The sequence below is a fragment of the Seriola dumerili genome, unplaced genomic scaffold (genome assembly GCF_002260705.1).
Source record: "Seriola dumerili isolate Sdu_G_001 unplaced genomic scaffold, Sdu_1.0 BDQW01001299.1, whole genome shotgun sequence".
In the NCBI taxonomy this organism is placed as follows: Eukaryota; Metazoa; Chordata; class Actinopteri; order Carangiformes; family Carangidae; genus Seriola; species Seriola dumerili.
In genome coordinates this window covers 2056860-2076519 of record NW_019175554.1, presented here as the reverse complement: position 1 = coordinate 2076519, position 19660 = coordinate 2056860, and the positions used below count along the sequence as shown (strand labels likewise).

The 19660-nt window shown below is 41.5% G+C and overlaps 1 protein-coding gene across 3 annotated transcripts; it reads left to right on the top strand.

The window, feature by feature from the left end:
- Window positions 1–323: 323 nt before the first annotated feature.
- galns (galactosamine (N-acetyl)-6-sulfatase) lies at window positions 324–19368 on the top strand. 3 transcript variants are annotated; one of them, XM_022767842.1, is made up of 14 exons: window positions 324–485; window positions 786–909; window positions 1691–1765; window positions 1896–1998; window positions 2381–2524; window positions 3203–3269; window positions 4586–4713; window positions 4812–4951; window positions 5144–5247; window positions 8605–8747; window positions 9152–9254; window positions 13206–13327; window positions 17419–17536; window positions 18844–19368. In XM_022767842.1, exons 1-14 carry the CDS (start codon window positions 378–380, stop codon window positions 18928–18930), a joined length of 1566 nt encoding a protein of 521 aa, XP_022623563.1. In that variant the 5' UTR covers window positions 324–377; the 3' UTR covers window positions 18931–19368. The 3 variants fall into 3 exon arrangements, with proteins under 3 accessions (XP_022623563.1, XP_022623564.1, XP_022623565.1); XM_022767843.1 differs by lacking the exon at window positions 17419–17536; XM_022767844.1 differs by lacking the exons at window positions 13206–13327; window positions 17419–17536.
- The last annotated feature ends 292 nt before the right edge of the window (window positions 19369–19660 follow it).

The window sequence follows — 19660 nt, the reverse complement described above, 5'->3', positions numbered from 1 at the left end:
TGTAAGTTTTTAATGTTATTTACCTACAGAATTTAGTTGCATGTTCAATATTTTTCTTCTCCCGAACAATTTCGAGTTTTATTTTGCATGTACAACATTTATCAGAAGTTCCTGAATGCACCAAATATCAAGGACCAATTTTAAGGTTATTTATTGTTAAACAATTTAATCCTAATGTATAACGCTACCACATTAATAGTTCAACGATATAAAAACAAATTAAACTAAAAGTGAATAAAAAATGTATTCAAGCAAACACCTCAAAATAATAACTCTAGTGTTTATGCGCAAGTGTTACGCTGAAGACCCGCACGAAGACAAACAAACCACTTCCTCGAAGTTGATGCTCATATGACTGCAGCAGATTCCTGCGAGTGATGTCTGCTCTAACTTTGACTCTCTTTAGTGCAATAATATGTTGTTCCTTGACAGAAAAGCCATCAACTGTATCATCTCCAAACATTATCATCTTGCTCATGGACGATGTGAGTTGTTTTATTTTATTTTTCACTGTGTCCTTGTGACTTTAGTTCATCACATCAGCAGCACAGCTCTTTGGCTCAGCAATGAGTGAATGACAAACAACAAAATATTTGTCTCTGTTTCTCCCTCTCTCTTTGTAACGTTATTTGTTTTCTCTTTGTCTCTGGGTTCTCACTAGTAATAGCTGTTGTTACTGTAAATCTCGTGGAGCACTAAGAGCTGCCTGTAATCTCTAACTGTGTGCTTGCATGTGTGTATATGTATTTGCTGGACTTGTTAATAAACCTGCCTCTGCTCTTCAGATGGGTTGGGGGGACTTGGGGGTGTTTGGCCAGCCCTCGAAAGAGACCCCCAACCTGGATGCCATGGCTGCTGAGGGGATGCTGCTTCCAAACTTCTACACTGCCAACCCCCTCTGTTCCCCATGTAAGTCAGCAACCTGACACAGCATTTCCTGTTTTGCAAGATGCATTTACTTCTATCTCTACTTTGTTTTAATTGCCACATCATTAACACTAACACAATTAATTGACCTACTGCAGAACAACATTTGCTAAAATAAAGCTTGCACGTTGCGTCATTCAAATACAACATGCAAAACAGAGTACAGGAAATTAGCACGAAATGCAAGAAGGTATTGCAACATTGGTGTTGAGCAAAAACCTTTAATCTCCATTTTGGTCATTGTCATATTTTAATCTTAGGCAATTTAAGTATAATACTGGATTCTTTTTGTTCATTATGCCAAAAAAACTTGCAAATAAACTGCAAAAATCTCTGTTGAGTTGAAACATGGAGGGACAGGTTTTCACCAGACAGCAGTGAGCTGAATACACTTGAGTTGAATCTATCCATTAATAGCATTTGATAAATAAATGTTATTGGTATTGGTAGTTACAGAAAACAAATGCTTAAAAAGCTGAAAGAATTTGATGTACACATCAAAACTGAGATGTATGCCAGAGCAATACTTATTTTAATTAACTACTACAATAAAGTATAAATGTGGAATTTATTACTTAACATAAGAATTTAACCAAATACAGTCCTGACTTGACAAATTAATTTGTAATCTCTGTGTGTCAGGATGAGGGCTGGAGCACATTTGACTGTTTTTGTTTGCCAGTTAAAGATAATTTAGAAAACCAACACAGAAATTCTAATGACTCTTTTCTAATGACTTTTTTTTCTGTCATTTTAACCACAGCCAGAGCTGCACTTCTCACCGGGAGGCTGCCTGTCAGAAACGGATTCTACACCACTAATGGCCACGCCAGAAATGGTACACTCTCAGTATATCTTTACTTATCCAGCAGCAAGTCATTTTGTTGCAGGTGTCTCATTACTTAGTCTAAAATGTGCAGTGTGCAGTAAAGTCATGGAAAGTTTTATACACTCAATTTTTTTTATAGCATACACACCACAGGAGATAGTGGGAGGAATCTCCAAGGATGAGATTTTGTTACCCCAGATGCTGAAGAAAAAGGGCTACGTCAGCAAGATAGTCGGCAAGTGGTGAGCTCTTTATCTTTACTCCAGGTTTTTCAAGGTTTCTAAAGGCTTAGAGGTTATGATCAGGGGTGGAAGAAGTATTCAGATAATTTACTTAGGTTTAAGCAGCTATCCCACACTATAAAGGTATGTCCCCTATCAGTGTTACTATTTTATGGTTGGTTCATTATTTCGACGCATTAATATGTAGTTTTGTAGTAGTTGTTGATTTACCTACTGTACTGAGGTGAAAAGAAACCAATGACAAAAATCCAAATAACTATGTGCTTTGTGCTTTTGAAAATATTGTGTTGTAGCACTAGTATAAATATGTAAAAACATGCAGTGTGATCCTTTAGTCACACTAATCTGACAGTGTGTGATTGCTCTTTGTTTGTCACCACAGGCATCTGGGCCACAGGCCACACCACCTTCCTCTGGAGAACGGTTTTGATGAATGGTTTGGTGCACCGAACTGCCACTTTGGCCCGTACAACAGCAGCATCAGACCCAACATCCCTGTCTACAACAATTCTGAGATGCTTGGCAGGTAATATCACACACAAGCAATCAAATACACACCAGCAGACACAGAAACAGAAGCTGAAAATCTATAAAAATCTTCTTTCCCCATGACTCAGTGGAATAGTTTGGCTGGCTGCTCCTCTGGATGAGTCGAGTGTCTCCCCTCCTCTTCCTTCTCTGTACCAGCTGTGCTTGTGTATTCCATTTTCCGCCCATTTGTTTTCCCCAAAACAGCCATATGTGTATTCAGGGTCATTGGAACTGGCAGCCGGGCGTGTTTTTCGCTTAGCCGTGGGTTTAATCAGCGCTGCATACCTGGGCCCTGGGCAGACACACACACACACACACACACACACACACACACACACACACACACACACACACACACACACACACAGACATGTATACACACATACACACTACGCCCTCAAGAGACGGCAGGTTGCGTTGGCTGTGCACGAGGACACCTGGAGGAAGTGAAGTGTAAGAAAGAGAGATGCCTGTCACTGCTTCTCTGCTCGCCGCGCCACGCTTCAGCAACACCTCATAACAGTTCCCTCTGCTCAGCTCTGCTGAGACTTCCCAAATATGTCTTTCACCAAAAATCTCCTACAAACACAAACCACAAGAGACGATACAACAGGTCAGTGTGAAAGAACATCAATAAGCTGGTATTTAATGAGTCAGCACACTTGTTTTTCAGATACTATGAGGACTTCAAGATTGACAGAAAGACTGGAGAGTCCAACCTCACGCAAATCTATTTGCTGGTAAGTTAAGGCTCACCTGTCCTTTCAAAGGCTGTCTCTATCTCAGGTGATACAATTATTTCAGTGGAGCATTTAGAATATCAGGTACACCCAATTTGTTATAATAATATAGAATAGAATTGAACATTATTGTCCACTAGAGTCAAAAAATGGTCTTTGACTCACCAAAACATAAAGGCCCAAAAACATAAATCAACAATAAATTGAAAGCTCGATTAAATCCTGATTTTGGTCTTTGATCATCACCGTGCTTTTCGGTGGATTGTTCACTTTTGCGCACACTCGCACTGATTATCTCTGCTGCCTACGTCAGTCCCTTCCCATTCTGTTCCTAAAGGGATCAAAAGAAGCATGCAGAGACACACCGCATGCTTGAGAGGTGTAATATGTCATCACAAGAAGAGGATGGATCTGTCAAGTAGAGCTTTATGAGACTCATTTTAGCGTGTCTTATGAGACTGGACAGGTTTCAGCAGTGCAGTTATTAACGTGGCTGATTCTATGGAAAATGAAACAAAGGCAAAACTTTGAAATGCCAGCTTATATGTTTTTGACAGTAGCAGAATTGCAGTGGACTGTTGACATCAGTCCTCACAGGACATGTCTGTGTTAGCATTGCAAAAAAAATGTGTGTGTTACAGCTCAGTATTATATCCAATATTTTAAGGTATAATTTATAAAACAGTCTTTGCTTGGCACTGCCTTGACAGTTAAAATACTGTACCATTTAGTAGCTGTACAGTGTGTGTCAACAAATGTCAGCTGGGCTGCTTTTTTAAAACATAAATTCAAAGTGGATATTAGAACATCTCACATATAGAGAGTAAAGTGCTTTTCCATTTATTAGTTAGTTATTTCAGAGGGATGTACACTCATTTTCCACTTACTAATTTACACCCAGCTAAATTTACTGCAGTCTAATACAACAGCAGTGCTACAAATCCAGTTTGGTCTACCGTCATTGATATTGATGGAGTAAATGTGTAAATGGGTAAAACTGTTTATTGCAGCCTTTGAAATGATCATAAGGTTAATCAATATCTCTCTAAAACTCTTCAAACAAAAACTGAAAATTGTAACCTTCATGAAAGTTGTGTTTATTGCAGGACTGTTCTATGAGACTGCATTACTTTAAGCTGGGCGTCCCTAATAAACAGGCAGCTGAGTGTACAATATGCTCAAAACATGGTTAGTACTAGTATGTGGTTTGCAAATGAGAAAGAGGTTATTCACAGCTGTACTGTGAAAAAAGTACAGTCATTTGACAGCTATTTTGACAGTGTTATAACAGTCTCTCACACCTCCCACCTCTACAGGAAGGTCTTGAATTCATACAACGTCAGACTGAGGCCCGGCGACCGTTCTTCCTCTACTGGGCAGCCGACGCCACTCATGCCCCCGTCTATGCCTCCAAACGCTTCCTAGGGAAGAGCCAGCGAGGCCGGTACAGAATATGCAACCTTACTGACTCTTTTATTGACTCACAATCCAGCAGATGCACAAGGTTATAAATGAATACACGCATTTGGGTTTGTGCTGTAGGTATGGAGATGCAGTGATGGAGCTGGACTACAGCATCGGTCAGATCTTGTCATGGCTGAAGACTCTGGGCATCGACGATAATACCTTTGTCTTCTTCACCTCGGACAACGGAGCTGCTCTCATATCTGCCCCAAAAGAAGGTAGGCATTGAATACACACACACACACACACACACACACACACACACACACACACACACACACACACACACACACAGACAGACACACTTTTTTTAAACTCCAAGTTGTTGCATTTTTATTTTAAGTCTGACTCATTTCTTCCTGTATATGTGTGCGTGGGATTTGATACTGATACTGCTGCTGATTCCTCAGGTGGCAGCAATGGGCCGTTCCTCTGTGGGAAGGAGACCACTTTTGAAGGGGGCATGAGGGAGCCCGCTATTGCCTGGTGGCCTGGACACATCAAAAAAGGCACGGTAAGAATACCTCAGTGATTTGAAGCTTTTAGCCTGCAAATAAATCCAACACGGTCACTCACTAAATCCCTAGCATCTTCTCTAGAGACTAAACTACTCTTAGACCCAGGATCCAGAGCCAGGTTTTTTTTAGTTTTTTTTTTTTTTTTATCCTAAGTATTGTTGCCGCCTAATGTTCTACCTATCAACAGGTACCCAGAGCTGAAATGTTCTGTGTAAAGCTGCAGGCAGCGTACAGTACTCTAAATCAGGTTGAGAGTAAAGGAATAATTATTTCGCTAATCCTGTCCTTTGAATGATTGTTGCTTTTTTGTTTCATGTTTCATTTGTGTATCGTTTATCACTTTACATGTGCACACTCTGACCTATTGGCGCAGTAACCAGTTAATTTGACCAAGTTCAGTTTTTCTATCAAGGGACTGAACTCCAGAAACAGTGAAGATAAACTGTGATGATTTTGACCATGAAGCATGTGGGTGCTTTTTTTTTTTTTTTCCCACTGTTTCCTCAAATATTTTTGGCTGGAATTAATGCCCCAACTCACTCTCTCTCTCTTTTTTCCCTCCCCCTCCCCAATTTAACCCCCCCACCCACACCGTGATCCCCTAAGCCTGTGCGTTCTGCAAATGACTTTTAATTGTATTAGGGGCAGCTGTGACACGGGGCTGTGACGCAGAGGGATTTGGTGGAGGAGCGAGCGGAGGCTGCAGTCTGCAGTCTGCAGTAAGCCTTGCCCCTGGCTCATCTCACAGGGGTGTGCTGGGGCCTGATAGCACAGCAGAATAGCGAGGGAGAGGGGGATTGGGAGCGTCTTAAGCGGCTAATCTGTTTGTGTGTTTGCTGAGGTTGGATTGAGCCGTAATGAGGACTTCAGTATCTGAATATGCCAGGCGCTCAGGATAAAGGAACGGGAGGAGTGTGAGAGGGGGTGCAGGGAAGGAAGCAAGGAAGAAGTAAAAGAGGCGACTGGTGTAGAAGAGAGAAAAGGAGGAGTGCTAAAGACGCTGGCACTGCCACACTGCCAGGAATGTTGTTGTGTTCGCAGGGCTTTGCTGCACCTGGGCCACATTATAACTAGCCAGTGTGTCTATCTATGCATGTGCAAGTGTGCAGAACATGTCTGTGTAATTTTTGTTTGACCCTACATGCTTACATATAGATGCATTTTTTAATGTATGGTGGATTACTTATATGTGTGACTTTCTAGGCCAATGGAAGAGACATGGATTTAAATAATGCCACAAAACACCTGTGTGTGTGTGTGTGTGTGTGTGTGTGTGTGTGGTGTTGTGTGTGTGTGTGTGTGTGTTGTGTGTGTGTTTGTGTTGTGTATTTGCAGTTGTGGCTTGGCTGTGAGGGTCTATAGATCCTCCCTGAAGCTCTCTGGGGTTGTGATGACAAAGCTGCTTTGTTGGAGTTACTGTACTCTGCAGCTCTGGATTTATCACTGTGCTGCTTGGGAGGGAGGACAGACCATACACAGGGTTGCCCCCCTCTCTTATTTTGTAGTCTTCTGAAATCTCTGTTGATCTGTGCATTGAAAAGTCCGCAAGCTCTCAGAGCAAAATAGTGGAGACAATAAACTGCCAAGCAAGCCTCTGGTACGCAGGTTTATTGTACCAACTGAGCACAGATTAATCTTTAAAGTACTAAGATGAGGAGTTTTTTTGCAAGTTTGTAGGGGATTTGTGATAGAAAGACCACTCCAGGGTGTATTTCCACACATCTTAAACAGACATCCCATGATGCAACTGAGTAATGAAACATAGTCATTTCAGTGACTTGTGAAAATGTGTAGGAAACTGTTGTCAATTAGTCATAGAGGATGGAAGGACGTGTACTGGAATGAAGGAACACGGCCGATCTGAAGCAGGTGCAGATTCAGCATTCTTCTAGTGCCTTAAGGGTGGGGGTTGGGGGTGGGGGTGGGGTGGGGGGGACATGATGATGAGGGGTGGTGGCTGTAGGAGCAAAGATGCGGAGGCGGGTGGGGTGTTGGCCCCACAACGTTGTCGAGCGTCACAATCCCTTTTGTTGTGTTTTATCAGGCAACAGACACACAGGCAGAGTGGCAGAGACAGGGATAGAAGCACTGCCTCCTCAGATAACCAACATCACCACTCACCACACAGAAAGGAATGAGAGAAAGAGATTGTGACATTAATAGAGAGTGATGAGTCAGACAGAAAAGAGGAGAGGAACAAAGGGTGAAGAAACAGTGAAGTTCAGTGTAGACTGCAGAAGAGGGCAGAGCTAATAAAGGAAGGAAATGAAAGATGGCAACTCATGAGATAGAGTTTGAAAGTTTTTGCTTTTTTTGGTCATGCAAGTTGTTAAACAACTAAATGTCAGTTTTGCATCTTGTGTCCTTTTGTCCTGTCTTCTTTTATGGTTTGTTTGTATGTGTGTGTGTGTGTGGTTGATGTCGTGTGTGTGTGTGTGTGTGTGTGTGTGTGTGTGTGTGTGTGTGTGAGGAGGACTTTAAAAAAAAAAAATGAAGTGAAGGACTAAATCTGTTAGTGTTGTGTGTGAGGAAGAGTGTCTGGATGTGCAGATAGATCATGGAATGCATTGCAGAGCCTTTTCTGTGGCTAGTTCTGTGGATACAGAAGAAAAGGGAATTCATTTCAGTGCTTAGGAGCATGTGCGTGCGTGTGTGTGAGTCTGTGTGTCTGTGTCTGCATGTGTGCTGGCTGGCGATAGGAGCACAGCGGCACATGGCGGTGCAGCTGCAGAGGCCTGATAGCGCTATCTGATTGTGAGCGTGCCGTCTCCCTCTAAGGCTCGCTCAGGAGAGAATGGAACGGAAGATCAAGGATGACAGTGAAAAAATGGCATTTTATCTGAAAATAGTTCAAAGTTTATAAATAAAATAAAGCTTTTCACTGGGACTGGGAGAAGGAGATAAAACACCAGCTCGCTCCAGCTCCAGCCGCCTGCTTGCCCGGGCCTTGTCCTCTCCTTACTTCCTCTCCTCCTCCTCTCCCCTTACCCCCCCAAAAAAAAAAAATCATTTAGAAAAAGAGGCATTTTGGAGGTTTTATAATAAACCTGCAAGCAGAGATTAGAGAGGAGAGTGGAGAAATGCACCTCTTTCCTACATGTGTGCACACAACCACACATGCAAACATCCTATCATGACCATGCATTGTTACCTTGTTTGCGTCATGAAGAAAATCCAGCCTGTGGTTTTCCTGGAGCATAAAACTGTTCATCCTTCATTCGTGAACTACTTTGAATTATTTGCCACTCATGGCAGAAACAAAAAGCAAAATCATCGAGATAGAACGAGAGATCAAGAGAGAGATCATGTCTTCACTTTTGTTTTGTTTTGTACTTTCTTTTGTCTTTGTGCAGGTGAGCTTCCAGTTGTCCAATGTGATGGACCTGTTCACCACCAGTCTGGCTCTGGCTGGCATCAGCCCCCCTGATGACAGAACCCTGGATGGACTGGACCTGACACCAGTGCTGCTGAAGCAATCCACCACACTCCAAAACAGGTGGGTAACTGATTTGGGATTTTACTACGAAGATCCCCTCGTTATGTTCATGATCTCATCTGTGAGTGTGAGAGTGATAAGTGTTAAGTGTTAAGGCACCGTTTTTGGACATGCTATAGCAGCATGGTTCAGGGTCTGTCGCTTCACCACTTCAGTTCAAACTGAAATATCTCAAAACCTACCGGAAGGATCGATATGAAACTTTGCACAGACGTGAAAAGTTCCCAGTCAATGAATCTGAATGACTTTAATGATAATGTGACTTTTTCTTTGTGGTTTTAAGTGAAACGTCTTGACAACAGTAGGATGGATAACAGACATTTAGTGTCTGCATCATTTGATGTAAATTCACCTGTGAAGAAACAAATGTGAGTGCTACGTCTCCCTCTTCTCGTCTTCATCAGGCCGATCTTCTATTACCGTGGGAATGAGCTGATGGCTGTGAGGGTTGGACAATACAAGGCACACTACTGGACTTGGAGCAACTCGTGGGAGGAGTTTAAAAAAGTGAGGGTCCCTTTTAACACAGCAACTCTGTCCCATCTCTGTTTCCTCAGTCCTCGATTTGCACTGCCACGTCCTCCCTCTTTGTCTCTCCTAATCTTACTCAAACATACAAACACTTTCACTGTTGGTGTTATCTTGAAAATGGCTCATCAGTTGACTGCTGTGTACATCAGAGCGTAATGAATATTAATGAAGAGCCCCCACATCAGCAAACTTACATCATTCATCAACCAGTTGACTTGTTTGTTCTAGCTCCAGTGGAGATTTTCCTCCTCTCCATTTACATACCATCATCCCCTGCTGCAGACTTGTTCCTTTGGCATCACGTAGCTTAAAAGGAAGAAAGAAAGAGGCAGATGCCAGCAGTATCTCTCAGCCACAATTACATCAACTCAGTGCTGATTAAATGTTATCAGGAGAAATGTGAAATCTGACACTTGAGAAACAGGATCGTATAGTCCGTCATTCTCTCCTCCTCTGCCTCTACCATCAAAAAAAAAAAAAAAAAAAAAAAATGTCCTCCTGTCCTCCCTCCATGGTTCTGCTTTTCCTGTGATCCAGTTTGTTTTATGCCCCATCGGTCGTTTAAATTGCTCTCTCCTTCAGGGCCGCTGAATCAATAGCAGCCTCCTTTATCAACTCATGTGAACTGAAGTGGAACTTCACAAATAATAGCGTCTGATTGCCTGTGAGTTGCCTATCGATTGGTGTGTGTACATGAGAGAGAGAGAGACAGAATGGACGAGAGAAAGCATGTACATGCATGTTCAGTTCACCATACAGATGTTTGTGTGTGTGTGTGTGTGTGTGTGTGTGTGTGTGTGTGTGTGTGTTAAATCTCCAGTGTGCTTCGTGTCATTGTGGTTGAATCTTTTAACACTTTTTCTTGTGTAACCCACAAAATGTTTCATAAACATGAAAAGTCAAATGTTTTGTAAATTAGTTTTAAAGGAAAAATATATTTAAACATCCCTTCTTTGATAAGTGTACACTGGATTAACAGGTATTCCTACTTTTTCATCCACTTATAAAATTACGTTGACCCTAAAAACCCCCTTAAAGATTCACGTTTAACCTGTCTCGCAACAGAAATTCACAATCAAACCCCCTTTTTTTTTCACTGAAATAAAAATGCTTTCCTGCTCGCTTCTTCTCAGCTTTGGTAATACTTTAAAAATATAATTTGGTTTTCTCGGCTCATGGTGAAAAATAAACAAGGGAAGATGTGTGCGTGTGAAGAAGAATGAAATTACAGGTTAATAGGTGAGAGATGTATTGCTCTGTCCCGGCTGTGTTCATGCAGCTCAGCCAAGAGGAAAATGAGAAATTTCACAGGCTTAAATGGCTCTTATCAAACTCTCTTCAGGCAGTGTAGTGATGTTAATATTGCGAAATATAGTTTGTCGGGAGTGTGGCTCCTTTTGTATCTGGATTGCTGAGTAACCTATGCTGTAGTAGGATCTCTGTGACAGCTGAGGTATCTTTTTTTATCCTTTTTGAATACTTGACGAGGTGATGAATGAAAACTGAAAAAGGACACCTGTTAGTCCTACTCTGGATACTTGTTTCTTGGCACAAATTCTGTTTCAGAAAGCGACACAGAATAGATCACGCCATAGGTGCTGTACTGTACTCTTGAGCTAGAATGACTCATGACATTAACTCATCCATAACTGCTCTAAACTGAAGATCTTATAGGAGCAATCAACACTTATAAAGCAGGTGGTGGAAGAAGTAGTCAGATCCTTTACTTAATTGAAAGTACCACTGCAGCAGTGTGAAAGAACTCCATTCAAAATCTACTGAAGTAAAAATACTGAAGTGTTATCAGCAAAATGTACTTAAAATATAAAAAAAAGTACTTTTTCTACAGAAGAAGTACCTCTGTGACTGATATTACTATGTGTGACTTTATTAGATTGTTAATACTGATGCATCAGTTTTACTCGAGGTGGAGATAGTTTATCTACTTAATGTTCAGTTAGGTTAGTGCAGTTGTTCTCCTCTATAGGCGATGGGCCTCCTTCAAATAGTCACACGATAACTCAGAGGGGACGTGACATGATTGATGGGAAAGAAGGGAAGAAGTTCTGCTACAGAAATATGTTTTCATTTTTGAGGTGTGTCTTTAATATTTGTTGTTTTCCTGTGAAATATTTCCACCAGCGCTGGCACATAGATCAGTTGCATTTTTGTTGTCAAATATTCTTGTCATATCCATGGAATAGAGGATGTATTCAATATTTATATTTGTTTTAAAATTTCAGCCACAGTCTGCATGAAGTGATTGTTCTTCTTCCAAATCGTACCTTTTTTTTTTTTTTTTTTTCCCAAAATAAACACCAAATATTGCCTTTTCCAAAATCCATCCTGCCATCCCTGGATGCTCCCGCACCTTATCTTGTAATAGTGACTGCTCTGCCGCAGTTTGAAAGCAGCCTCGTCGTATCCATAACATTAGTGACGGGAGAGATATGGAGTTCTTGCTGTTATGTCTTGGGTACAAGAGACAGAGTCAGAGAGATACAGTGCACACAGCAGGCCTTTCTTGCTGCTCCTCTGGGATGAGTTTTTTTTTTTTTTTTCTCCATTCTTTTCTGCATTTCTAAGCTGTTGGCTTCAAAAGACAGGACAAGTCTGGATTAGAGGAGGCTGTGCGGGGTGGGGGGTATCTATCCTTCTCACTCTCTCTCTATCTCTCTCGTCTATATGTATTTTTAGGTGTTCTGTTGAGTGATCTCAGAGGGGGGCAGCAACAGTGCCTTACAGATGAATGCTTTCGCAATATTAGTTGTGCTCATCAAAAAGTGTGTGTGTGTGTGTGTGTGTCTGTGTGTGTATGTGTTGAAGGAGGGGGCAGATCTCCAGGGGGTTCTGGAGGAGTGAGTGTGACTCAATCAGGCTGAGATCACTGCCATGCTCATGAGAATGGAGTCAGGGAGCGGGAGCGAAGGCGTGGAGAGATGAAGGGGGAGGCAGGAGAAGTCCTCGATTTTGCGAATGACTTGAACCCCTTCTTGATCTACCAGCAGTAGCTACATAAATAACACAACAAACTGGAAGACGGTGTGCATATAGACCACACTACAAAGAGATTAAGGACTCAACTGAGAGTAGTAGATCGCTGAGAGCCTGAATCTAAACATCCACATCTCTTCAGCTGAGTTCAATACATGATAAGACGCACAGAGCAAAGCTCTTGTTTACATTGGCCTGAACTAAAACATGTAAAAAATCAACCATAGACCAATAAAAATGACTAAATTCAACACGTCATGGCAAAAAAGAAGGAGGAAATTACAGAGAGAGAGCAAAAAATATCATGAATTATTCAGAACATGGGATGTAACGATCAGATTTTTTCGTTCTCAGTTCTTAGGTTTGTCTTATGTGCTGCATAAAGCAAATATCCTTTTTTTTTAACCCATGGCACTGACATCAATTATTGGGTTAGGTTGTTCTATAGAGAAAGGCTGACCTTCATATTTAATTCATGAAAGTTTTTTGTAGCCAAACATGGCAGTTCTGTTCTTTCCTCTCTTAGACCAGTCATATACCAGATCTGGGCCTGCCACAGATCTCTGGCTGAGGGATGAGCTGTTCTCTGTGGTGTAAGAACAGATGCTGCAGAAGGACTGTAAAATTACATCAGATAGAGAACCCCTTTCTACTATTTTTTTTTCTTTTCCTCCCTTTTTCTCTTTATATCATTATACATGTGCTCAGATCTTACACTGTGCAATCGAGGCAAAGTCTTTAACTTGTAAATGAGACTAAATGAAGGCGCCTGACTAGTTACCGGATTAGAAGTGTGTCATTCTGGTGGGAGCCGTGAACATGACTTCCTCCAGTTTTTTGTCATGCATAGACTTGATCATGACCCAATCTTCGGATTTGCTTCAAATTAAGAAAAATGTTTTTACATCAATGTGTGGCTCTCATCTCTCACAGGGAATCAACTTCTGCCCAGGTCAAGAAGTCCCAGATGTGACTACTCATGACCAGAAAGAGCACACACTGCAGCCAATCATTTTCCACCTGGGACGGGATCCTGGGGAAAAGTACCCAATCAGGTCAGTTGCCTGAAAATCTAAAAACTAGCCTACAGCTGATTTTCAGGAGAGGGACACAAGGGAAGAGAAGAGTGGGAATGAGGAAGAGAAGAACAACAGGAACAAGAGAAGAGATGTTAGAAAACGAAGGGGAGAGCTGTGAGAATAGGAAGGTTGTTTGCCTGTTGGTAGCACAGACTACTGTGTATGAGATCAATGCTGATTCAGTGGCATGAAAAAGAAGGCAACGGATTGATCTGCTCAGCCAGAGCGCGCCTGATTACACCCTTCTCTTTGTGATTGCAAACAGCTCCTTAAAGATTACTATCTGGCCCTCAACCCTCTGGTGCACCACTGCAGGTTATAATTGCAAGATAAATTGTTCATGTCTAAATTGAGAGCGAGTGCTGTTTAATGGAGTTTTGTGTGTCTCTGCCTCAGCTCAGAGGAGAGTTAAGAAGGAGAGAGTGACGCCAGAGGACTATTACTAAATAAGGTTGCAGAGATAGACTGTTACTGCGTACTGTCAATATAGAATTCATATGATATCTATGTGACACCATGGCTAATACATTAAGATAATCTCAAAATTGCTTTGATGAGGGAATATTCCTTTTGTGCGCAGTGTTCGCTTTGGCTTTACCTTTCTTTTCTGCCGTCTGCAGCTCTGCCGCTCATATTTTTGCCTTGGCCTCATCTCTTCTTTGCCTCCTGCTCAAACTCCTTCCAGTTCTGAAGTGAGATTGGATGATAAAACATTAATGTTGTTTTTCATTTGCCCACCTTTTAGCCTTGCGGTTCACTTGGAAGAATTAAAAAAAAAAAAAAAAAAAAAAAAAAAAAAAGCAAAAATAACAAAAAAAACAATCAATATGCAGCCATGTGTTGTGCTGAGTGCTAGATGTTTGCTAGACACACACACACACACACACACACACACACACACACACACACACACACACACACACACACACACATACACTAAAAATTGCACACTCATTTTTCACTTCTGCACACAGGGGTCATTGAGTGTGTCTACAAGGTCACCTCCCCCCTCCCCATTTACTGGTGCGCATCTCAGCTCACTTCTCACCACTCAGCCGCTCTCCCTCTGCATCCAAAAGGGACCGTTCTACTCCATCCTAGTTACGTGCGCGTCTGTTTACACGTGTGTGTATGTGTTCGTTTTTCTGTCCATGTGCTCCTCGGTCCCCCAGCTGGACTGGCTGCCTGGCCATCATTAATCTCTGTCTGCACCTAAAGAGCCACTTAAGATGATGTAGGGCCTGTCTGCACACATACCTTCACTACTGTCGCAGCCTGTGATATAGCAAAAAGCACACACATGCGCACACACACACACACACACACACACACACACACACACAATCCCCAGTCCGGAATAGTCCCCCAAAACAACGTGTATTATAATTATATAACCAAGGAGTGAATTTGGGGACTCACATGCAGTCTGTTTTCATTTCTAATTGTTTGTCTTTGAACTGGTGGATACAACCAGAGGCCTAGCTGCCATTGTTTCAGACAAATGTGACTGGTATAGCAGAGTTAGAGGATGACAGGGCCTGTGTTGGTGGTCCATCTGTCTTGGATGAAACACAGGTCTGCCATCTACCTACCTCAGTGAGTTTCGGTCCACACCGGATTTATCCTCAGCCTTTTCCCGCCTTCCACTTTGCCCCCCGTCTCTGTGACCTAGGTCCTTGAGGTTAACACATCCTCCTTTTCTCACCACCTACCTCAGCTCACGTCCCCGGAGCCCCAGCCATCCAGACCGTAGTCCCAGCCCTAACACTGCAGGCAGCCCCGCACAGTCTGGCCTCATCTGCTGCCTGCCACCATGCTCTTGTGTCCCCAATCAATAGTCCTCACTGAAGTGCTCAATTTCCACCGGGGTGGAGAAGATGGTGGAGGGGAGGGGTAGGCAGGACAGATGTATTTGATTGTCTCCTCAATTCCCCCACCTTCTGCTACTGTGTGGTTGTTGGTTTGTGATTTTGTGTGTGTGTGTGTATGTGTGTGTGTGTGTGTGTGTGTGTGTGTGTGTGTGTGTTCCAGCAATAGTGTTATGAATCAGTAATCAGAGTGGTGACACACCTGAGCAATGCCCCCATCCCCCTTGGGTGCCATACATTATAAATCAAAAGACTCAATTTGCATACAGCCTGCTTATTATTCCAGATTTTGCCTCTACACCAGTAAGCTAAGGGTTATAATCATGATAATGAGGTGTGCTGACTCTGACTTTTCATTATTTGTTTGCAGAGGAGGCATAAACAAATGATATTATTAGTTTTTGATTTAGAGGTCTGCGCTGTAAGATTTTCAGTGCATACACAAAACAATAGAAAACTTTGCGTCTTATGCAAGTTTCTCAGGACGTGGCATGCTTTTCTTGCAGACTTGTATAGAAAAGTGGAATACTTACAGCAGTCTGATAAATCTCCCTTACATTTGCTTCTGTTAAGTTGCTTCATCACTTATCATGAAAATGAATCGCAACAATCAGTAGTGGGCACAGATAGGAGGAGAATGAAATATCCCTCTTGCTGATCGGGATCGGGCGAAAGCAGAATTTGTGATTTTAGATAGCTGAAGCAATTTAATCTGAATGTCTGATTTTTTTTTTTTTTTTTACTGAAAGGAGTAATCCGGTTTATCCCTATCAGCGAGGGTCACACAATGCGAAGATAGTTGGCTTATGACGAATGTGGCACACAAGGAGAGAGACTAATTGCAGCCAGTGCACTACCAGTCGAGTAATTGCAGGGGAAAGTAAAGACTGAGAGTATCAAGGAAAAGGAGCAGGTGCTCGTTGATGGAGGAAGCCTTGCTGCCCTGTGGGAGATCTAAGAGGGAGGGTAGGTGTGAGCTGGACAGAGCCTGGGGTTATTACTCTAATTGACACTTCACCTCACACACATGCACATGTTCCCTAGGGGCCAATCAGAGGGCTGGGTTTGCAGTGGAGGGAGGATGGAAGGCTGGCACAGGTGCTGCCGGCGAGTGTATCAAGGGTGTAATTGCACTGCTGATATTTGTCTATCTGTGTGTCACGCCACCAGACGCCCACTCCCCCAACACACACAGATACACACACACACACACACACACACACACGTGTACACACAGCCCATTAACCCTACAGGTCCTATTGAGAGCAGCGTTCCTTTGAAAGCCTTCAGGGCCCCTGTGTTTTACACACTGAATATAATAATGCACAGAGGTGCTCGGGCTCACTGGTGTCCAACAGCAGTAATTGAGAGACAGGGGATGGGATAAGGGTTACATAGTTCACCCTGCTGAGTGCACTCTCCCAAAGGGTGCCTGAGTGGACAGCCTGTTTATGTTTTTGTTGTTGAAAAGCTAAAGCATCACCAATGTAATATAATGAATTAAACATGCAGAACGCTGTGTTGTTTTATTACTGGATACATGTATTCACTGCAACACTCTTCAACAAAAAGGCTTTTCAGTTGATAGTGAAACAGCTGAAACAAATGGACAAAACTGAGTCAGAATAAAAACAGACTGGGCATGTTTGTGTCAGTGTGAGTGTGCACTCTGCATTAACATATAGGGCCGGACCTGTATGTGGTTTTATGTGTAAGTGACCAATAGATGGTTTCAGACTTCTTCAGTGCCATCTTTGTTATTGATTCTATTCATTCTGATGTCTGTCTTTAATTCAGGTAGTAAGGCTTTCTATATGCTGAACATTAGCATCGAAAGCATCACTCGATCAGTCCAGTATTTGATTGAATAATCAGTTATTTTGAAAAAAACAATTCATCGCTTCAGTCACGATCAAGCAAAAAATGCCAAACATCCGCTGCTTGTCCCTTCTAAAATGAGAATTTTGCCGCCTTTCTTTGTCATCTGTCATCGTAAAATAAAATTCACAGGGTTTTGGACTTCTGGTCAGGCAAAACACGACATCTGAAGACGACACCTTAGGTTCTGGGAAATTTTGATGGACATTTTTTCACAAGTTTTTGACATTTTATTAAAAAGAAAAAGTCAGATAATAGATAATGAAACTCATTGTTATTTGTGGACCCGCTGACCATGTCTGCTGTTGTATGTGTTTGCAGTGTTTTGACTAAGGAGTACCAGAATGTGCTGAGCGGGATCTCTCCAGTTGTAGAGCAGCATAAGAAGACGCTGGTACCCGGTATTCCTCAGCTCAATATGTGTGATGTGGCAGTGATGGTGAGATTTACATGCCATAAATAAGTTTATCTGTTACTTTCATGATGCAGCTAACTCTTTACCCACCGTATCCAGAGCCACTGGACCAAAGCAGATACTGCATGTGTTTTTGTTTTTTTTTGGGGCCAGCAGCCGTCAAAACCAGGCATATTTGCACCTCATCTCTCTGCTCCCTCCATCACATTTGTACATCAGATGAATGAATACATTAGAGAAATTGACGAAGCCGTTATGAAAAAAAAAAAGTAAGATCAATAAAAGTCTTTGAATAGAGATCTTTTCAAAGTTCCTATCTGTTCTCAGTCTACATTGAGCCTGTAGACTATTAATGCTCCACTTCAACAGATTGAGTTTTTAATTTTCATATTTACAGTATTTATCATTGTTAATAACTTGCTCTACAACGTGTATCATATTTGAGGGGAATCTTGAATTATCACTGCAATCTGGACCTTTTTTTTCCTGGATTATTTTAGAGCAGCTGAACTGATCTGAGCTGTGGCTTTGTCTCCCCAAACACCAAGGACTGTGATCGACACTGCTCTGGATTTATTTGTGTTGTAGCACTGCCCCCTTGTGACGAATAAAATAAACACAGTTTTAAATAGGGTTAGAATGAGCCATGTTTGTGTGTTGTCCTGTAATGTACTGTCTTGTCCTTTTGTCATGCTAATGTGGGTCACACTTGTTGTCCGTGAAGGAGGCAGCTGTTGCATGGTTTTTCAGAACAAGGCATCATTTGAATTTAAATGAAACTGAAATTTGTTTCATTTAATATTTGGTATTTTCAAGATGTTTTTTTTAAGTCTGGAATTTATACTGAAAAATATTATGTGTGAAACTTAGTCTGTGATATCATCAACTAATGAGGAAGGGATAGTTTTATTAGTAAATGCAGATTAAATTGACCAAATGACATTGGACTGCTCTATAGCACTAAGTTCTAAAAATAATGTGACCAGATACATATTTGAAAAATAAAGGTTAAAAGACAATTATTCTGCAAATAAAATAAGCCTTTTCCTGTGATAAACCTGAGACAAATGGCATGACAGGTCAGTGTTTGTTAAATTACACAGGATATGTTTGCTAAGCTTGAGGAAAAAGACTTAGAAATGAACCAGATATAAAGAAATAGTGCCAACTAACAGCCTAAGACCCTCAGGGCAGGACACAAAAATGATCTTATGCTTTTCTGACAAAAAGCTAAACTCATACAAGACAGTAATAAATCTTATTGTAATTAAATAATATCTTTGTTAAATTCATATTCTTGTGCTTACTGTGATGGCTGCTCTCTGTTGCAGAACTGGGCCCCTGCAGGCTGTGAGAAGTTAGGAAAGTGCCTCAAAGTGCCCAAGTCTGAGCCGTTGAAGTGCGACTGGCCACACTGAGAGCAAAACTGCGGAGCCAGACACGAGGATGAGGAAGCAAAGCCTACAGATGTGCCTTTCAACAAACAACCTTATCATATAAAAGTACATTTTTTTGAATTCTTTGTAAAATGGTTTATGTACAATGTTGAAGGGAACATTGACTGAAACCAAGGGAATTGTGTTGGTGCAACAGCATTACACTGATTATGCAAATAACTTGTAAAGCTCTGATTTTAATGAGCCAGCAGAAGTTCTACCTGTTCTGGAACAGCACTGCATCAACAATCAACCAGTGGATTAAGTGACTTTATTTAGTGATGTAAAGCATATAGGGAAATATATTTATTTTGATCATGCTTTAAGTAATAAATTGTACCAAGTTGGATTATTGCATTAATTCTGTATCTTTTTAGATGCACATTGCAAAATGTGGTTTTTAATAAAAAGTTATTTTTATTTGCATTGTATCATGACTATATTTGGAGCTGCTGTAAGTTAAGAAAAGAATCTGCCATAGATTTGGTGTGTTCATATTTCACTTTTTTTGTCCATGTAAACACGTGAAAAAATATATTGTTATTAACAGATTTACTGTAGTTCTGCTCATGGGTCTTAAAATATCTGACAATCTGCACATAATTTCACAATGAATTCAACAAGTAAACATTAAACCTCTAATAATTTATTTTAGTGCAACATTTAGAGACTTTGCTGACATGCCCATGATGATTACTCTATGTCTCTGTGT